General features: G+C 34.0%; 1 protein-coding gene across 1 annotated transcript; it reads right to left on the bottom strand.

Annotated features, from left to right (window-relative positions):
* Window positions 1-1,747: 1,747 nt before the first annotated feature.
* On the bottom strand, window positions 1,748-5,214 carry LOC131051805 (protein TORNADO 2-like). The gene is made up of 2 exons (XM_059216454.1): window positions 4,569-5,214; window positions 1,748-2,400 (listed from the first exon to the last, which is right to left on the bottom strand). Exons 1-2 carry the CDS (start codon window positions 5,062-5,064, stop codon window positions 2,084-2,086), a joined length of 813 nt encoding a protein of 270 aa, XP_059072437.1. The 5' UTR covers window positions 5,065-5,214; the 3' UTR covers window positions 1,748-2,083.
* Window positions 5,215-21,724: the final 16,510 nt, after the last annotated feature.

Genomic DNA, 21,724 nt, shown 5'->3' with positions numbered 1-21,724 from the left:
TCCCACTCATTTTTACTAGTTATTATGAATTGACTTGGTACATGTTTTTTCAAATTAATGCTATGTCCTAAAATTTAAAGACATTCAATATGCACTTATTATCATAGAAGACTACCTATGAACCAAGAGAATAAGGACTAAAAAAATCTAGAATACGTTTTGATTTCTTAAGGACAATGAGTCAAAATCTTGATCAAAATCATATAAGCCATTTGCATAATTGTATGTATTGTCTTCAAACATTTGATCAATATTGTAAAAGCCCCAAAGCCCCAAATGGTCTTCATATACACCATGGTCCTCACAAACCATTAGATATAAAAAATCATGGAATATAATTTTAAAAACGTGCATTCAACAAAGTCAACTTTGTGGGACAATTCAAATTTGCGCCTCAAATAAAATTTGTGGCCTCAAATTCGAGCCTAAAGGGCTCAAAATTAAACCACATAAAATGATGAGATTAACATCCATCAAATGAATAATAAATTGTTATCCTATAACAAATAATTCTTACACAACATCTACTTCAATTCTTTATTGTTGTTCTTCAAACTAAGTACTCTCCTCATTTAATTTATATTCTTATCAACCAAACTATAATTTAATCTAAAATTAATTGTGAATTCATAGAAAATAATTTTAGTATTGAATCTAAGTTAAGTGAAATTGATTGGCATTTATTGATTAGCCTATATAAGTTTAGATTATTTAGATAAAGCATTAGTTATTTTCTTTACAATAATATTCACAAACCTAGTACTAAGGAATCTAATAGACATGACGTAATAGTAAATCACAAATTAAAAGTAGCACTAATAAAGGAGGCTGGCAATCTTTTCAAACCTTTTTTAACCTTGCCCAAGTACAACAATAATAACCAGCCTTGAATGTTTGGTGGCAAACATTTGGATACTAGCATGTTACCAATACCTTTTTAAAGTTATTTTAGATTAACTCAATGGACTTTAGCCCAAGACAAAAACCATTTCTTTTCTTTGAAAAAAAGATAAAGATAAATTGTCAATTCAAGACAGCCAACTAATAAAGTGATGATAACTTCGAAATAAAAGTCTATGCATCCCTATATAAAATGATATGGAGGCCCTACAAAAATACATCTAACAAAGGTTGGTGGACACCTAGAGTGATAGCTTTAGCTTTCTTAAATCATATTTATGACTCAGATATTGTTGATTTCATACAGTTATTTATTCATTTTATAAAATCTGATTTGATCTATCATTTTCTAGTAGCATGTAACCATGAACTGGGTTCACTGTTCAAATGACTAATTGCTAGTGACAGACAGTCAACTTTTATATGGTACGACAAATTTGACAACTTTCAACAACTCTTAATGTGAAATAAAGAAAGGAAAGATTCCCTTTTATAATTTGTTTCATATGCGTGTGTTGTCCATATAAAACAATGGGCACATCACCACCTAACTCAACTTCACATGCTACCATTCCAGCACACAGCCACACTAGAAAAGAACTTTCACTGCTATAGAATGCACAAGTTTACATGACATCATAATACTTACCACTGGCATTAAAATTCCCAAAAGAAAAACCTTAACATATGGATGGATGGATGGAGACCTTAACTTTCCAAGGCATTTGAGGCCTGAATTCAATATGCTGTGATATATTTGTGATTCTAAATCTAGTAGATGCTGAAATAAAGAAAGGAAAACCTTAACATATGGATGGATAGATGGAGACCTTAACTTTCCAAGGCATTTGAGGCCTGAATTCAACATGCTGTGATATATTGGTGATTCTAAATCTAGTAGATGCTGAAATCCAATGTTGTCATGATGCTATCTATAACATTCTTGGATAACATTACTTGCATGACTGGGAAAGAAAATTTGTTACAATCCAGACCCTTTCTCCATCAGTGTTATTGTTTCTTGAGACCTTGTGTGGGCTTGCACTCCACAAACATTTAGACATACAACAAGAGTATGAAAAGCTAATTTTGTTTGTCCCAACACTTTATCAAGATTTTGACAGATAAGAGTCTACCTAAGAGAGCTATCCTAACATAGTCACAACTTCCTTGTCTGCATGCTTCATGAGGTAAAACGTTCCTTGTATCTCCTAAATAGGTCCTCTGTCTGGGCGTTTCGGAAAGCACTACAACCAACCAGATATACCCATATGAGAGCCACAAGTGCCACAATTAGAATGATGTTTATCTTTTTCCATTCTCTTTTGATATTTCCCAGAATCCCAGCTTTGCAAGAGTTGCAGTTATAGCACAGCTGCAGTTGGTCATTGCTCCACACCATACAGTCAAGATCTGCATTTTGGTTGGTTGGACTTACCCAAAATGTTGGATTCACAAAAGTGTAACCACAGAATGTTGGAGGTTTGCAGCATCCTGACTACAGAAAGGGACAACAAAATTTTAATAAGTATCAAATTGTATTAGCACATATCTTAGGAAAACACACTCAGTAATTCATCTTTAACAGCAGAATAATAATCGATCCAACCAAAAAGCATATGCGTAAACAGGCAATATTTCGGATTTGAAAGCTGTAATAATATTAGAGATAAACACTGGAAACTAAACTTGCAAGTTGAAAACAAAATACAAATAGGATAGAGAACAGAAGAGGATAAGGTCATGTCTACCACTTCAGAAAAGGGTAGGCGTAACTTGGGCAGACTGCTTTTGTCCCAATAGCCACATTTCCACAAAATGCCTGTTTTTGCCTCAAATTCCCTCATTTCCAACAAACTCTTGTTTTTAAATTCATTTTTCAACCTTGCAGGAAACAAACAGTTCATGCCCAATAGTCATGCACACTATTCAAAACTACCTCATTTTGCAGTAGGATCTTGGTTAATGAATAGGCAAACATGGATGTGTTTGTCCAGAGCTTGCCAAGGGGTGGAATGATTCTACGGATATCTTGGAAAATAGAAGTTCTGAAAATACAATTAAAAGCCATGGCATTCTAAAGTCATCTGAAAAAGGAAAATAAAAATGCTTGTCCATACAATATTCATAATCAATGGCTTAAAATCTTAAGAGGATATGAGCAGGGGGAAGAAAAGCAAATCATTTAGTTGGAAGACAAACTGCCCGACTTTCAGTGCAAAAAAGCACAGCCTTCCCTTCCCAAGCAATGAAAAATATACAAGCGACAGAAAATTGTAAAAATTAAAAAATAGAAGATAGACAATGAATGTCACAAGACTGCACTTGCCTTACCATAACCTGCAGAGCTTGCAAAGTTAAAAAGCCAGACATTTACAAGTCGAGAGTTTCCAGACATTATATCGTACAAAAATTGGAGAACTTGTTAAATCTCTGTAAGAGAATGAAAACCCATTTTCGCAAGATAATACTGAGCATAAGCTCTTACTAGAGAAAGAAAGAAAGAAAGAATACTCAAGTCCACAAATATCCAAAGTGTGGTCAATGTAACTTGTACATACAGAATAAACAAGCCAGACATTACAAATCCAGATGTACCACTGTAGAGAAAAAGAACTTATTAAATCTATGTAAAAGAATGAAAACCCACTTCTCCCAAGATAATACTGAACAGAGAAAGAAAGAAAGAAAACTCCAGCCCACAGATTTCAAAGAGAAGTCAGTTGAACTTGTAAATACAGCATATATCATTCTCAATACCATCAGATATCTCCACGACAAGATTAAAATAGAATAAGAATACAATAAAAAGAAGAGATGTGGCAGATACAACTGCACTGATGGAAATGCCATGTTGTTAGATGATAGATTGACCTGCCCTTCACCACTGTATCAAGCTGCCGAGTTAAAATAGCCAACATATGTTGGCACAGACGGACTCAGAATTGGAGTGTGGTAATATAATCTTTTCCAGCTCTCAGTGACCCAGATATTGTAAACCGATCATCCCCTGAAGACTATCCTATAAACAAGTTTTGACGCTCCCAACAATCACGATTGCCATAACCGACAAAAATGAAGCAAGCATATGGGTTACTCCCAATAACTTTAAGCACAAATAAGATCTACTAGGTTCTCTAAGATTAAATCATAATATTCCTGTAAAATTTAATGGAGAATCTAACCCAAATAGCAAAGCGTAAGAGTTACAATGCAATTTAAGTCCACCAGAAGTCTACACAGTTTTCGAGTAGAAATTATTATGATTTCACTTGTCTTGATTTATGAACTGAACTAAGCATCCTTAATCGGAATAGAAAGTCCAGGTTTATGTCTGTTTCATGCACTGTGCTTTAAGCTTTAAATCAGTTCTTTGTACTTCAAAATTTTGAAAATTAAGTAAATACTAAAGCCCAACTCTTCTCCTAGACCAAAATTTAAAAAACAAGTAAAAACACAAACCCTTAGTCTTCTCCCTCACCAATATTCTCAGACAAATGACATAGGTCTGTCTCCCAAACAAATCCCAGTACAAGTAATTTGGTGAAAAAATGGTTAACCACTTAAGAATTGTCCAGTAGACGGTTTACCCATTTCCGAGGTAAAAGCAACAATTTGAAAAAATACACCCGGAAGACGAAAAATAACAATAAACCCCAAATTACCTCCAGCGGGAGTGAGGTGAGCATTGAAGAAATCTTGGGCACTCAGGTACCTCTGATTCAGCTTTCGGCACACATCAGAAGAACTTAAACACCTTTCAATCCGATTCCAGTGGCTACTTTTCTCAACATAATTTCTCAGCCAGCCCGAAAAATCACTGATCTGGTATTCCTTATAATTCCTACCAGGAACACTGTGCCCACCTCCCTTGTTGGTAACTATAAAGGCAAATATCACGAATGCCAACAGCAGAACAATGAAGAGAAGCATGAATATCAGATATATCACTAGCAGATATTGGACTCTCCAGAAGGCACCCACAAAGCCTGCAAAAGAAATTAACAGTAGAATTGTTCCTACCACTATGAGTGGCCAACGAAGAACTCTCACACACTCTGCATCCTCCCTAGTGGCCAGCCAGATGCCTGTTCCTATAATTGGCACCGATAATACCATTGCTACAAAATTCAGGGCCCCTGTGATGTTGTTGCTCACTGCCATTTTTGTGGGTGTTCGAGGAAGTTAGGAAAACCGTATCTGAGTTTATGTTTGGGATGAATGTACCTGTGCTGACAGATATAATTGCAAGGACCATGGTTAATAGGAGAGCTTGTCGGCCTGTTTCATTTTACTATTTGTCTTTTTAGTCCTCCTCTAATGAAAGCATTGGGACTTACCCATGTTATATTCTCCGAAAAAATCAAGATGTGTATTTTAATTATTAGATGTGGGCTAATGTTGAATGAGTATTTATTAAATAATCTGAAATTAGAATAGTATTTTTTTTTATTAATTAATAAATAAAATTAAAGGTGCATTTGATTGTTGGATAGACAATTTAATGGATGAGATCCACATTCTTATCTTTGAACTAGTTTTGTTACGAATTTGATTGGGTAAAGATAATTTTGGAGGTTTGAATCATGTATGTGTTGCTTAAGTTAAAGTGGGAGGGTAAGTTTTCAACTTAGTGGAGTCGTGGAGATGTTTGAATTCAATAATTGTTATATGTCTATGAAAAACACAATGCATTTCAATTAAATAAGATATTTAAAAATTATTTTAAATTGATTTACCATTGTCATGGCGTAAAAGCATTTTTGATGTATTTTTCATTACATTTTATGTTTAGGGTTGGGGTAATAGTTTGATATATTTATATATTTATACAATTTTTATGTATAGTTGTGATTATGCATCTAGTCTTGTTTATCTCGAGCCTTATGTTCATCACTTGTTCTTATGGTTACGTGCATAGAATTATAATTTATTTGTCTTATTTTGATTATTAATTCAAATCTCAATCCATAATCTAATCTTATCTAACACTAACCCAACTTCATAGTTTGACTTTTGAGTCATGTTCGTAGATGCGAGGTCATCCTCGTAGCCATGACCTTTATCTACTTAAATGTATAAATATATTGTAGCGTAGTTGTCTAACCCTATTTTACACTTTGACCCCATGCTAACTATTCACAAAACTTTGTAATTTGGTATTATGTTATGTAAATACATTCACTGTATTCACTAGAATCAACCCTAAAACTCTAAAAAATAATTAGCATCATCTATATTGTTTATCACTCACAAAACATGCCTCTCTCTACATAAGGACATTCAAGAATAATTATATGCATTAATTCATCTTAGTGCATGTGGATTATCTAACATTTATTCTAGAGTTCATATGCATGTGTGAAGCATATTGCATGTTTAGATAATTTTAAATACAACCAATTTGGTAGAAAAATCACAAATGTGTGGTGGAGAACATCATTGTCTAGCAATCTACTTTTTAGGACTTTGCAAGAAAAATTCCAAAAATCATAAAAGATGTAGTATGTACATATAGATCAAGTTTGCAGGGGTAGACTAGATCCAAAGTAGCAAAGGTGACCCGACAAAAAAATGAAAGAGGATATTTTGATCATGGTTCATACACACAATTGTCTAGAGTGTCTCTAGAATTCAAGGAATGTGAATCCCATAATCTTGACCTATTGGCGTACATTATTCAATCATAAAGCTAAGCAATATCTCTCTTCAATTATTATTATTTATGACATGATTGGAATTTGTATTTGATATTGTCTAATCCAATCCACTATGCTCTAGCAACTCAATTAATCTAGATTAATTTATGCATAATTGTTTACATTTAGTCAATTAACCTAGATTACACATAAAGGAAACCATATATTGATTTTCATTTTGGTCAACTTAATAAACTTATGAACCTTGCAACACTAATAAGTTTACAAATATGTAATTAATTTTAATTTTTTATTTGTGATTGATCTTTAAAGCTAAATTGATTTAAATTTTATTTCTAGGGTTTTGTGATTGAGTAAATGTTACTTATTCTTGTACCCACTTGACTAACCCTCAAGACTTGATTTAGAGTTTAAATTTTTAGATTTTATTTATTTATGATATCATGATCCCATCCATATTATTTTTATGTCAAAAGATCTATAGAATCATATTGCTTCAATAAGGATAATCATTTTCATAAACCCAAATGTCACCACCCATTCTAATGATAATGATATCTTTAATGATGGTCACACTAACATAAACATATATAATGATTATAACCATGAGCCTCACATACAAAAATAATGATTTGGTACACAATTTACTTATTTAGCTGATACAAAGAGATATGAACATCTAGCAAATATGTTTCACACTCTACAAGTGCATATCACGAGCTTACAAGTTCTCATGGCCCAAGTTGATTTTTTTTGTGGTTGGTGGTTCACAACCAGTGTCTTTCTTGGGATAATTTATACAGACGTGGCTTTCAGGGCCCCTATGTGTGTTTTGTGTCATAATTGTGAAGAGAGTGTCTCTCATCTCTTTTTCCAATGTTCCTTTGTGCGATATATTTGGCACCTTTGGTGGGATGTGTGGAATCAAACTTGTTGGCATGTTTCTCCTTTGGCTGAGTTTTTTGTTCGATGGGGAAAGGCCCCTGTCAAAACTTATTTTCTTCAAATTGCTTGGACTCTTGGCCCCTCCTTTATTATTTGGCATGGGTAAGTGCACAAAGATGGTGGTAAAAGGGGGGGTATAAGTGGACACTTTTTTTCTGAAATCAGGTGAACCTGAACTTGGAGGCAAAATTTGAAAGTCATCCATTCAAGATATGAAGATAATCAAAGAACAAATATTGTAGTACTCTGAATCTAGTTTCCAAACTACTAAACTTTTTCAAAATTGGATAAGATTTAGGAGGTCAAATCCTTTGCGCACGAAAAACAGACACTGATTTTTCCAGAAAAACATAACATAGTGTCTAACGTGCGCATCAAAAAAGTCATATTTAGATTTAGTATTTTGACAAATCCTTTGGCAGAAAGATAGTTAAGAGTGAGCACTAGTAGATGTGTATTTTTTTGTTGAGTATTTTGTTTTTTATGATTTTTCCGATCGAGCACATCATGAAAATTAGGTACCTGTTCGTGCGCAAAGCATAAGTTGCACTAAAAAAATCGAAAATGCAATTTTATTTTTTAAATTGTAAATAATCAAGTTCACTACAATAATATATAACTTTTTAAAAATTTGGATAATTATATCAAAAGTTATTAAAAAAATGGTGCACGTATGTCTATGAGAACTATGGAGACACTGGTAAAAGAAATTCAACAATAATATGTTATTGTTGTTCAAATTTTTAAAAAATTATATAGTCAGAAAGCTCAGAAGATGGGTGAAAATATGGTGGAAATTTAGAAATACCCACTTGATGATGTGTAGACCTGATGATGACAAAGTTGAGAAACCAAGTTGATAAAATAAAACACGCCAAAAAGGAGGGAAATGGAGGAAAATCAAACTTCCAAACTGTAGCTTTGTCATCCAAGTCTATTTCCAAGCCTAAACAGACAAAAGCGCATACGGGGGTACCTATGGTATAAAAAGCGTGTATGAGGTACTTATGGTGTAAGAAGTGCGTACGTTCTATTTTAACTATAAAAAAGTGCTTACACGCTATTTTTACTATAAAAAGTGCATACGTGCTATTTGTACTATGAATAGCACATATGGGCTAAGTTTGTTTAAATTTTGGGAGTGTGTATATATATGTGTGTGTGTGTGTGTGTGTGTACATATAATATAAAAAATAAAAAATATAATATATATATGTATATAATAAAATATATTATATATTAAATATATATACACACATATGTATGTGTTTATGTGTATTGTCTCCCTCTCTCCCCCTCTCAAGCGCATGCAAGGTCTCTCTCTCTCTCTCTCTCTCTCTCTCTCTCTCTCTCTCTCTCTCTCTCTCCCTTCCTCTCTCTCTCTCTCTCTCTCTCTCTCTCTCTCTCTCTCTCTCTCTCTCTCTCCCTCCCGCTCTCCCTTCCTCCATACTCTCTCTCTCTCTCTCTCTCTCTCTCTCTCTCTCTCTCTCTCTCTCTCTCTCTCTCTCTCTCTCTCTCTCTCTCTCTCTCTCTTCCTCTCCCTCTCTCCCTCCAATATATCTTCTTTTTGTTTGCATATATAGAAGGTGATAAGAAGATTGACAAGGTGGTCGGTTTTCTTTTTCTTTTTAAAGAAGATAGGATATAAAGTAGAATGTTTGAAGAAAATGAACGCATTGGTTTCTTTGGATCATGTGGATGTATTTGTTGGATAATATTTATGGGTCGTATGGTGTATTATGACCCCTTATGTGTCGTTATGGGTCATATGGTGTTCTATGATCCCTTAGGACACCATATGACCCCTTAGTGCTCCATATGGTGTCGTTATGAGTCGTATGGTGTCCTAAAGGGTCATATGGTATTCTATGACCCCTTAGGATATCATATGATCTCTTACATGTCATTAGAGGTCATATTGTTTCCTAAGAGGTCATATGGTGTCATGTGACCCCTTAGGACACCATATGACCCCTTAACACACCATACGACCCATAACGACACCATATGGTCTCCTAAGGGGTCATAGGATGCCATATGACCCCTCAGGACACCATACAACCCATAACAACACCATATGGTGTCCTAAAGGGTCATTTGGTGTTTTATGACCCCTTAGGACACTATTTGGTGTCATTATAGGTCCTATGGTGTGCTAAGGAATCATATAGTGTCCTATGACCCCTTAGATGTTGTTAGGGGTTGTATTGTGTTCTAAGGGTCATATGGTGTCCAATGACCCAGTGGACACCACATGGTATAGTTATGTGTCTTATGGTGTCGTATGACCCCTAGGACACCTTATGACCACTTAGGACACCATGTGGTGTCATTAGGGGTCATATGGTGTCCTAAGGGGTCATATGGTCTCCTACAACCCCTTAGGGCACTATTTGACCCCTTATGACTCCATATGGTGTCCTAAGAGGTCATATAGTGTTTTATGACCCCTTAGGATACTATTTGGTGTCATTATGGGTCGTATGGTGTGCTAAGGGGTCATATGGTGTCTTATGACCCCTTAGGACTCCATATGACTTCTTATGTGTCATTATGGGTCATATGGTGTCCTATGACCCCTTAGGACACATGCATGGATCCCTAGGATACCATATGATCCCTAAGAATACCTTTTGACCCTAGAGAGGGAGAGAGGGGGAGGAGAGGGAGGCAATGGGAGAGAGATACACCTAAGAGAGGAGGAGAGTGAGATAGAGAGATAGAGACTGAGAGAGAGAGAGAGAGAGAGAGAGAGAGAGAGAGAGAGAGAGAGAGAGATAGAGAGAGAGAGAGAGAGAGAGAGAGAGAGAGAGAGAGAGAGAGAGAGAGAGAGAGAGAGAGAGAGAGAGAGAGAGAGAGAGAGAGAGAGAGAGAGAGACTTAAGTGAAAAATAGAAAGGGAGTTGGGGAGGTAGGGAGAGAGTGGGAAAGAGATACACTTGACAAAGGAGGAGAGAGAGAGAGAGAGAGAGAGAGAGAGAGAGAGAGAGAGAGAGAGAGTTAAGTGAAAAATAGAAAGGGAGGTGTGGAGGTAGGGAGAGAGTGGGAAAGAAATACACTTGACAAAGGAGGAGAGAGAGAGAGAGAGAGAGAGAGAGAGAGAGAGAGAGAGAGAGAGAGAGAGGGGGGGGGGGAGAGAGAAAGAGAGTTAGAGGGAAAGAAATACTTGACAAAGGAAGAGAAAGGGAGGGGGAGGGAGAGGGAGAGAATGAGAGAGAGACACTTAAGAGAGGGGGAGAGAGTGAGAGATAGAGATATTTGAGAGAGGGAGAGAAAGAGAGGGATATATGAAAGAGAGAAAGAGGGTGAGGGAGATGAGAAAGAGATGAAGAGATACTCAAGAGAGGGAAGAAAGTAGAGAGGGAGATGCCTAAGAGACAAAAAGGTAGGGGTTAAGGAAGAGAGAGGGGGAATGTAGGGAAGAGATGAGAGACATAATGCTGATATGAGTATGCTAATTACTAAAATTTGACTGTCTAAAATTTATAAGAATACTCAAAAAACTAGAATCTGCATTATAACTCTTAGAGATCTGGAACCACTCTCAAACATCCTAACAATATATACATAAAATATAAATTAAAGTATAAGAAAGTTATACTTAAATGTTATATTTTATGTATATATCCTACTGAAAAACCTAATGGAATGCTAAGTGAATTGCATTTTATTGACACACAGAACCACGTACACGGTTTTAGTTTTTAAACCACATATGCGGTTAGTATGCTTTAAACCGCGTATGCAATTAGTATTCTTTAAACCGTGTATGCAATTAGTATGTTTTAAACCGCGCACATGGTTTAGCTTTGGTTAGGCTTGGCAAAATGAGCCTAAACGCGTACGGAGTTCTTTAAATTTGAAATACCCCATGCGCGTTTTGGTGTTTTTCATGTTTTTTTTGGTGTGTCCACTTTTATAACCACCATCTTTGTGCACTTACCCGCATATCTAGTTGGAGAGGAATCATCAGATATTTCAAGATGTGTTTTTGGGAGTTCACCACTTGTGGTGGAAAATTCCACTCTTTGGGAGAAATTGTTTCAGCAAAATGTGACTTGATGGAGGCTATGGATCCGGGCAAGGTTAGTTTCTATGACTGTGTCCATCTTCCTCCTCCGCAAAGCCATATTATGAGAAAAAGATGCAGACACCCTCTTCGGAAGATCAATAGGTTGGGGAGGTGGAGTCCTCGCCCACAAGGTGTTCTGAAAATCAACACGGATGGGTCTTCTTAGGGAAATCCCAGTCCTACTGGAATGGGTGGAGTTGGTAGAGATAGCTTGGGTACTATTTAGTTTCTTTTTTTTGTTTATAAAGGTCATCATACTAATAATTTGATGGAGGCTCTCGCTATTTTATATGATGTGGAGCGTGCTTGTGCTCTTGGCTGGCACAAGGTCATTTGTGAATTAGATTTGCAGGTGGTGGTGCACTTGTTGTCTCAGCAGCATTCAAAGGATGTTAGTTGGTGGTTAGCTTTAGTTGTTAGTTTGTGCACATGCTTCTTTGGATTTGGTTACTTTCATTCATATTCCTCGAGAGTGGAATGGAGTTGTGGATTGTCTGGCCAAATGGGCTTCTGATCACATGCATAACTAGAATATTGTGGATAAGGGTCAATTATCTTTGGATTTGTCTCAGTAGTTAGATCTCCTAGTCGATCTTGATAGAGGGTTGTTTGATGTCTTGCTTTCTATTCCTTCTTGTTTTGAATAAATTTTTACCCCTCTCTTTTAAGATTAATGCATCTATCCATAGCTCTACAATGGAAACTTCAACCATTTCCACTTCTCCCATAGACCTTACATCTACCATTGCCTCATCCACAACTAATGTACATTTAGTAACATTACAACTAATTATTTTCCCATGTTACTAACTAGTTATGGTTTTACATCATCAAAATTTTCTATGCAAAGGAGATGTTCATACACAATATCTCCTTTTTCAAGTTCTCTTTCTTTACAATTGTATTGACTTTTTGGATTTGTGTTAGCCCAATTCAAGGGATAATTTGATGTTACCAATGAGTTCAAATGGTTTAGTGGATTTGTGTCAACCTAACCCGAGGGATGATTTGATGTTACTAGTGAGTTCAAATGGTTTAGTGGAGTTGGCTACGACTTCTCACTATTACTTAATAGCTAGACAAAACAACGACGGAGGTTGTTGGCCGAATGACTACGACTTCTGGCTATTACTTCAGAATAACAATATTACAAATGATCACTTATATACTAGATGGCTTAAACCACACACCCTAAGCTTTGACTTTTAGACTTAAAAGTATTAAACACTCAAAATTGATTGATATTCTCTAGACTTAATATGTTGCTTAATGTGTGTGATTAATATGCTTATAACTTAACTTTCTGATATCTCAGATCACAATTACGCCCAGAGATAGAACATACTCATGAACTAACAGACACTAGAAGACTCTTTACTTACTTACGAGGCTTAATGATACCCGAACCTACAAGAAGTGCAAGCTAGGATGTGAAGGGTAGGGAGTTGGTCGTTGGAAATGATACATAGCTAGGCGTTTACTTTCGGAAAACGAATCCTTTGATATAGAATTTGGCGTGAGAAAACTCCACAGTGGGATGTGAGGATTGGGTGCTCAGATTGAGAGGTTGGAACAGTATTGTGGAGGGCGTATAGAACATGAGGCTGAGCGTTATTTCATGCTAGACGTGGGACTAACTTCTCTGCTGAATGAGAACACATTTATTGTTGCTCTTCAATTACTTTTCTACTATCATTGTATCATTCTGAGACTGAAAATCTCTATCTGAGATAGGCGTTGCAGAGTTAGAAGGGGGTCAAATCACTTGTAGCTTGGTCGTTGAGCAATGATAGAGTTGTGAATAGGTCATAGCATTTTAGCTCTGCCATTTGGGTTTAAACTTTATATTCATGCACAGAATTTGGACGATTTGTTGATGTAGAGGAGTTGGATAGATGATTGTGTGAAGGAATTGCATACTCATCTCTCTTGATGCATGCAATCAATGTGCAAGGGTATGTTTCAATCTATATTTGCTTCAATTGTATGTTTGTAATTATTGCAGCATACCTCAGACATTAATAAAGGTCAGAAACTTCCAGTTTAGTTTTTGTGTCTGGTTCATCAAGTTTTAATGAAGTAAATCTTTATTTATGTATAAAATATGAGTTATTTTATTATGCATACTTCTCTGATATCTTAGCAAGAACTTTTGAAATAAACTTCCAAACAAAAATCAATATCTTTCAATATAAAAAACCATTAATAAGATTAACAAAGAAAATTATTTGTTAAAATGTCATAGTAGATTAGTAAGGGTGCCAACTGTTTTGACAAAATATTTACGTAATTGAGTTGATGAAAGAAGTAAAAGAAAATTGGTACAAGAACAAGGGTAGCATATTACACACCATGCGACTTATAAAGTTACATATATATAATTTGTATATGAGAATAGAATGCTAGCAAAATTATTTTCAACAATGCTTAAATATTATGTTATCGAACATGTGTACACAAGGTAAATTTTTTTGGGAGAAAAAACTCACTCTCCAAAATAAAAATCAATTATTTTAACAAAAATAAAGGTTACAATATAATAATATAATATTAGGGACATGCCTTTAGAGGTTTATCACCAACATACAACTCTAAATTTATTTCAACAACATAACACCTATAAATCAACTATAAGAACCTCTATCTCAAGCATCTATAAAATAGTTGAAAAATCCATGAAACCATGTAAAATGGTAATTACAATACTTTGAGCTAAAACCACCTAAAATGTGGTGCTCAAATACAACACCCAAATCCTAAGATGAGTCTACAAGTTAAAATAATATATTCATTTCAGTTACCATTTTATTTTGTCTCTATTATATCCATTAAAATATGCCTTATGATATATCATAAAATGCATCATAAGTTGGTCAACAAGTGTAACTCCCTTTAACAACTCTTTTATTTGCCCTATATGTTTTTTTACATCTCCAATGCTAGAAACCCAACTTTTGATCTAGGAGTCCATTGGGACCCTTTTGTAAAATTTAGAGCTTAAAGAGATCTATGCATTGAGCATCCCTAGAATTGATGCCAAATAGTCCAAAATATTTATTTTAAATAAAAAAACTTCATAGCCCATAAATTTATTTGTTCTATTTTTATTTCTTGAAAATGCACCATTTGTAATCTTAACATTAGGATCAAGGTTGAGACACCTTTAATAAGATCATTCACCTTTCCAATCCCTAGACATGATTTAATTATATTTAATATTTTTTGTTCACAAATATTGTTTTATCTCCAAGTATCATGGAGAGGGGAAACATGGATGCCTCTCCTTGGTGGTAAGAAAAAAATATTTATTATTATTCTCTCACATTTAATTGTTGGGGTATTTAAGTTGGGATTTACTTGTTGGTCCGAGATATTAGAAATTGGGTAAAGATTCGGATATGTAGGAGGACGTTTAAGAGGATCTCCTACAAATGTATCTCATGATAGATCTAGACAATCTTTCCATGGAGCACCTTGGTTGGGAACTTTGTTAATTTGACAATTATGATATAATCTACGACACTTAAGACACATGAGGTGGGTGTATCCTACGTAAGATGAGTTACTATTTAGATTGGTTGATTGATTTTTATAAGTTGTGAGATGAACTCAATGAAGAAAATGGACACCTAGATTTGGGTGAGTGGTATTTACCACCATTCACAATATCATTTATGTTATCTTCTATAGATGTATTGTTTCCTTGAGATGGTAATATCATGAGATTACTCTGGAGGTTATTTGAGCACTACTATGTTGTCAAAAGTTAGAGAGATTATCATATTGCATTGATGTTACTATTTTTAGGTTCAATACAAGCTTAGGTCTCTTTGTGTGTGCAATTATTTCTTGTAAGGGTTTCTCCATGTAAATACTTTGTCGCCATTTTATATTCCCTTCATTGCTAATATCTATTTTACAATCTATCACAGAATAAATTTTGATGCATTAAAGAACAACATCTCTCATTGATTGATTCAACCTAATATCTATAAGATCAAAATTAACTAAAATGGCTAGCTTTCTAATGCATTGGTTTAACTCATAATCTGTCCATGATGATACAAAGTCATGATGCCCTCTTCTCTCATGTTTCTCTCCCTTTAGTTAGGGACAAAGTACCTTGCAAACCAACTCAATAAATAAATAAATAACAACACCATTTTTTGGAAAATAGAAATCATCAATATATCAAATTCTATGTATGCCAACTTAATTAATTGTAAAATCTAATGAATTATTTAAATATTTTTTAGTTATAATATATAAAATATCTCAATCTCATCAAAATCTATTAGTCCTAATTATTAAATAATATATTTTTATTGGGGAACTATATTGTTATTTACCAACATAAGCTATTGAGTGCATTGTATATAAGATATTGTAATTTACATGCGTGACTTGACAATAGATATTGGTTCATATAGAGAGTTAATTGCTTTTTAATGTATGATAGATGAGTCATTGATGATTGATGCACCTTCAAAAGGAAGGAAGTTTGTATTCATTGTGAATGCTTATTTAATGGTTAGAAAATGTATAGATGGGTTAGGATGATATATTTAAATACACAACCCTACACAAATGAATTTACATTTTAGTATCCAAGCTATGTAACAATAATAATATTCCAAACATATATCAAACTCACAATATAACATATTAAAATAAAAAATCTAAAAAAAAAATTACAAAAATGATCATATAGAAATGTATGAATACTTATTAAATAGATTTAACAAAATTGCATTCAATAATGTTATATAACATATTTACATTGAAGGTGTTTCCTTTATGAGAGGGACTAAGCTAATTTTGGCCATTGATTATGTACATTTTTTTAGAATGGATGTAAGATGTCTAGAATAATCTCATTCATTTATTCATTTGTCAGGCTTATGTTTGCTAGTTTTTATGTGTTACTTATTTCTCTCTATTTTCTATTTTTGAAGGAGTGCAACCTATAATAGTTTGCCCCACACAAGTATTTTTATTATCCAAATATTACGGACTCCAAAGGCCATACATGTTTACATACAACCATCCTCTAATGTTGAATTAGTCAAATTTGATGACCTTAATGTTGTATAAAATTTTAGAGGACGTGCCTATAGGAAAATTCATGATCAAGCATACATCAACCCATAGTTCTTCAATCCAAAGATATTTGATTCCATTTGCACAAAAATAAAGAAATGAATTCCATAGAAAATGCCCACCAGAATAGGGTGTAGAGAGATCATTGCATGCCCACTGAGATTTACAACACTGCCATCCACACCTACCTTGAAATGTCCACCTTATTAAAATAAAAATAGAGTATTAACAACCTATGTTTAATATTAAATGAACACAATTTTGAAGCTAAACTCATTAGTCCTACAAATTATAGACACCTCATATAATGTTTAAACATGAAATTCAAGGAAATATTCCAAAGGAATCTTTAAATTTTGTAATAAGTGACATAAGCACTGAAATGTTTGTGCAACTCGTGTCTAGCCCAATCTACCATAAGTTGTTAGTGATTGTCATTCTTAAGCCCACACCACACAAACATGTAAAAAGATAAACAAGAAGCCAAACTTTGGTATTGTCTCCAATATAGTATTTTTTCATATATATGTAGCTTGCATGCAATTGGCTTCACATTCCCATTATTTTGTAGTGCTTGATTTGTAGGGGATTTGGAAGCATCTACTTGATATTCTTTAATAGGGACTAAATAACTTTCTTTTTGATGTCATTAGTCTTTCTAAGGGGGCAAAATCTAGGGAATCGATCTCATGCTACAAAATGATAATCTTGTATCAAAATACTTCTAGGAATAATGAGAAGCATTGTATAAGAAGTAACAAGATAGTGGAAAAGACACAACACAATGTAGGCTTGTGTTGGAAACTCATGTTGATGACCCATAAAATTTCTATGACATTTAATAGAGATACATTCTAGGCTCCCTTTTTTGTTCCTTTTAATTAACCTAAATAGGAAAGAAATTGTACACTAGAGGCACCCACAAAATAGAGCCCATGACATTAGTATTAGCTAAGAAAGAAGGCAAAGAGATTTAAATTAAAATAAAATTAGATGGATATATATAACTATAATATTAAATATTACAAAATGTATATTGAAATCAAACATAAATTTTTAGTATGTATTATATTTTTATATAATATTATATATTTTTGAATACTATATTATAAAATATATATTTATATTAAATACATTATATATTTAATATTAAATTTTTAATATTGATAGTTAATTATAGTTAGTTGTATTCCCAAGTTTTTTGAGGCACCTCCTTTTCTTCTCCACTCAATGTTCCAGTTTCGAATTTTGAACTTGTTTTTTACTGATAGCATTGACGCAAATTTATGAGTCCCACTCAATGTCCATTTTAGTCAGTTCTCTCTCTTTGCAAAGCCAAAGATTTTGACCTAAAGCTTCCAATTCAACCTCATTGTTAGTCATAACACCCAATTTCCTAGATGGTGTCTATAAGCAATCTCCTCTTCTGTTTCTAAGACTACAACCAACACTGGCCTATCTCAAGTTCCCCTTTGTTATGCCATCAAAGTTAAGTTTGTATCTAACAATATTTAGTGTCGTCCACTTGGCCTCACATCTGTTGTTGGTTTCACTTGAAATGTTCTCTGAGGGAAGCTTTAACCTTCACCCTTTTTAAAAAAAATTTGTTATCCCAATTGGTGAAATGAGAATTAGTCGTAGTTCTTTGAATTAGATTAGCTTTTTCACAAATACCCTCCTCAATTTTTCTAATAACTTCCTCTACCTTCAAACATTGTTTACAAAAAAATCTTTGTATTCCTCTCCTTCCATAACTACCAAAATACCATGTTGAAAGAGAAATAGTCTAGATATCACCCCATGTAGCAATTTGCATCCTCCAAGGCCAACGAGATATGAAATAAAAAAGATCCTTCTACCTTTGATAGGACCATCCAAGTGACTACATCAACTAGTCCCAACACTGGGAAGCAAAAGAGAAACTAAGTAATAAATGATCGTATGTTTCCTCGTTGAGGAAACATTAGTGGAATATACTTGGTCCCTCGATCCCAATATTCTATAATTTATCTCCCATTCATAATTGCCTATGAATATTTGTCCATAAAAAGGCACCAACCTTAGGGAGAATGCTCTTGTGCCAACAAAATTCCATCAGCCAACCCACATCATTCCCTTGCACCTTTTGTATTGTATACCCCAACTTGACTATATAATTTCTTGTTTTCAAACCATAGTAAATAATTTTGTTATCCTCATTAGACAACATGATCCTTCTTTGTTGAAGAGCTTAAGTTAGATACATTTTCAAATCCTCGGGAATGGGAAGTTTGTCGATATCTATCCATTAAAAATATTCTCCAACACTCATCATAGTTCTCTTGACATAATATGTAACATATTCCCTATTTGATTGAACCACATTGCCAAGCCATTCAATTATTTTTTGTATAATTTTACACCATAATTATTAGGCTCCTTATACATTTTCCACAATAGTTTGGCCCCTAATGTGAAGTTTTGCATTTTCATTTTCCTCAATTGACTTCCACCAAATTTCTTAGGAAGGCAAGTTTTGTCCCAATGTAGTAGAGGTATTTTTTTTCTTAGATCCTTCCCAAAACAACTTCTTCATATAGCTTTGTATGTTTGAGATAGCTTTACCTACCATCTTGAAACATGACACAATATATATTAGGACAACTACTAGCACTGACCGAAGATAACCACACGCTTTTAAATGATATTGCCTTATTGTTGTGATTGTTCAATGTATCTTCTAGATGCAATGTTCTGCACAAGCCCAAGAATAGAGGAGCACCCAAGTACTTGAAGAATAAAACTGAAATTAAAAAACCGAGTAATTTTGATATCTTCCTCTGAACCACCTTTTTAGTATTAAGAGAATAAATTTTAGATTTATCCTTATTATGAATTTGATATGAAGAGGAAGAATAATTGTCTAATGCCTACTTATTAATTTCAGCCTCTCTCAATATAGCCTTCCCAAATAACACGATATCATAGGCAAACTGTGTGTGGGTTATTGGATCCAATTCATCAACAACTTTAAGTCCATTTTGTAAATTTATCTCCCTAATATTTCTAAAATGATAACCCATTACTTCAACCATAATTAAAAATAAAAATGGTGGTAGTGGATCCTCTTTCCTCAACCCATTAGTGGCCTAAAAAAATCCACGCATGGAACTATTGAGAATCACTAAATATCAAGGTGTTGAAATGAATGAATGTATAATCCCTAACCAAGAGTCATTGAAACTAAATATTCTCATCACAACCAACAAACAATCCCATCAGACCCTTTCATATGCTTTACTAACATCTCGTTTAATTAACATACCTTTAATCCTTTCCAATGTAATGGTGCATAGAGTTTCAAAAGTGAATATCAATGATTTCTCTACCCGACATAAAACAATTTTGTTCTTCTGAGATGATTTTCCCTAAAGTCAATTTTAGTCTATTTGCTAACACCTTGGCCACAATCTTGTATATAGTATTACAAAACGATATTGGTCTGTAGACTACAAAGTTCGTACAATCATTCTTTTTTGGAATCAAGGTAATGGAAGTGTTATCGATATTTTTAACAAACTTTTGTCTCTTTTGAATGTCTCTTGCTAGCTTTTGTAACATCTCACTCTACTTAACATTAGGAGATAAACTAATTTTTACCACTTGATAAAGTAAAAGGAAGTATGCGAATTTTCATATGAAAAATTCTGATTTTCAAAATAATATATTCATCATATATTAATGAAATTCATTTCATTACATAAGAAACACTTAAATAACTTATGAATTTACATCATGAATTAAACATATTCTTTTCTTTTCAAAAAATTTAATATACTTTCACTTTAAGTAAATGAAATTGCATTACAAATGATAAATTTTAGAGTCTAATGGTATCTAGACAAACCAATTTGTATCTAAAGCCTCAATGTGTAGATATACAAGAGGGGAAAGCATCACCTGAGTGCTTTTCCTCCAACCATAGACTGACAGTCCCCTGCACATCTTCCAACTAGAAGTGGCCCTACCCTTCATGAGGGTATATACAAGGGAATTGGTCAAGGTATGCCATCTGAGTCTGGTGTGGTTTCCTACATAGTTCCAATCGACCATACAACTATAGACATTTTTCTAGCTATGTATGACCAAATAGCTTGACTATGCAATTGGATATGGTGAACTGATTAGATGGAAGATAGGGGTGTTGGGACATCTTCAAGCAACAAATTACATTAATCTTCATGCAAGAATCTGTTTGTGTTTTAATCATTCATGTTTCATCATGTTATTGCACCAACACTTGTGATTACATTCAAAGAGAATTGCATCATCAACCATCATCAATTGTAGCAGACTTGAGGTATATCATTCAACATTTACATTAGAATTTCCATTTACAATTTCAATTAAATTAAAGGGTTAGTTCCAAACCTGGGGTTTGAACTATGCAAACCCCTATCAATAACACCATTTCCCTTGTTTCTATGTGTATGAAATAGATTCAAAATATATGAATGAATATTCTCGTAAAGGAGACAATGATGATCAAATCTAACTTTTGCAGAGCCAAAAGCAAAAGACCAGTTCACCCTGGGCATCTGGATCCCATGAATTTCTGAAGAACTTCTAGGAATAGATTCTGAGTGACATTTTGATTCTAAAACTTTCTTGTTTCTTCACATTTGATAGCCACAAAATTGGGTCAACCTAAGCATCCCGGTCCTATACTTGTAGGCAAGATTTTCTAACATGGGTTCCTCCACGTCCCTTCTGCTCAAATATAACTCTTTGTGTCTCCAATACCGCATCTGCAACTTGTTGTTCATGTTGTTTTATGTTAATTTTCCATAATTTTCCTTAGATCTAGCATTCAATTTCAAATCCCTTAAGCATACTCAACTAAAACAAAGAGAAGGTAAAGTCTAATCAATATTCCATTCCATTTGGGGTTGAGTCTATTAATTTTAATCCTCTCTTCCATGTTTAGTGGAAATAAGTTGATTCATATTTGTGGATACCTATTTCACCACTAAACATTTTGGTGAACTTGACACTTCTTACATTTACAT

This window comes from Cryptomeria japonica, chromosome 1 (assembly GCF_030272615.1).
Source record: "Cryptomeria japonica chromosome 1, Sugi_1.0, whole genome shotgun sequence".
Lineage (NCBI taxonomy): Eukaryota > Viridiplantae > Streptophyta > Pinopsida > Cupressales > Cupressaceae > Cryptomeria > Cryptomeria japonica.
This window is presented reverse-complemented; position numbering and strand designations above follow the sequence as displayed.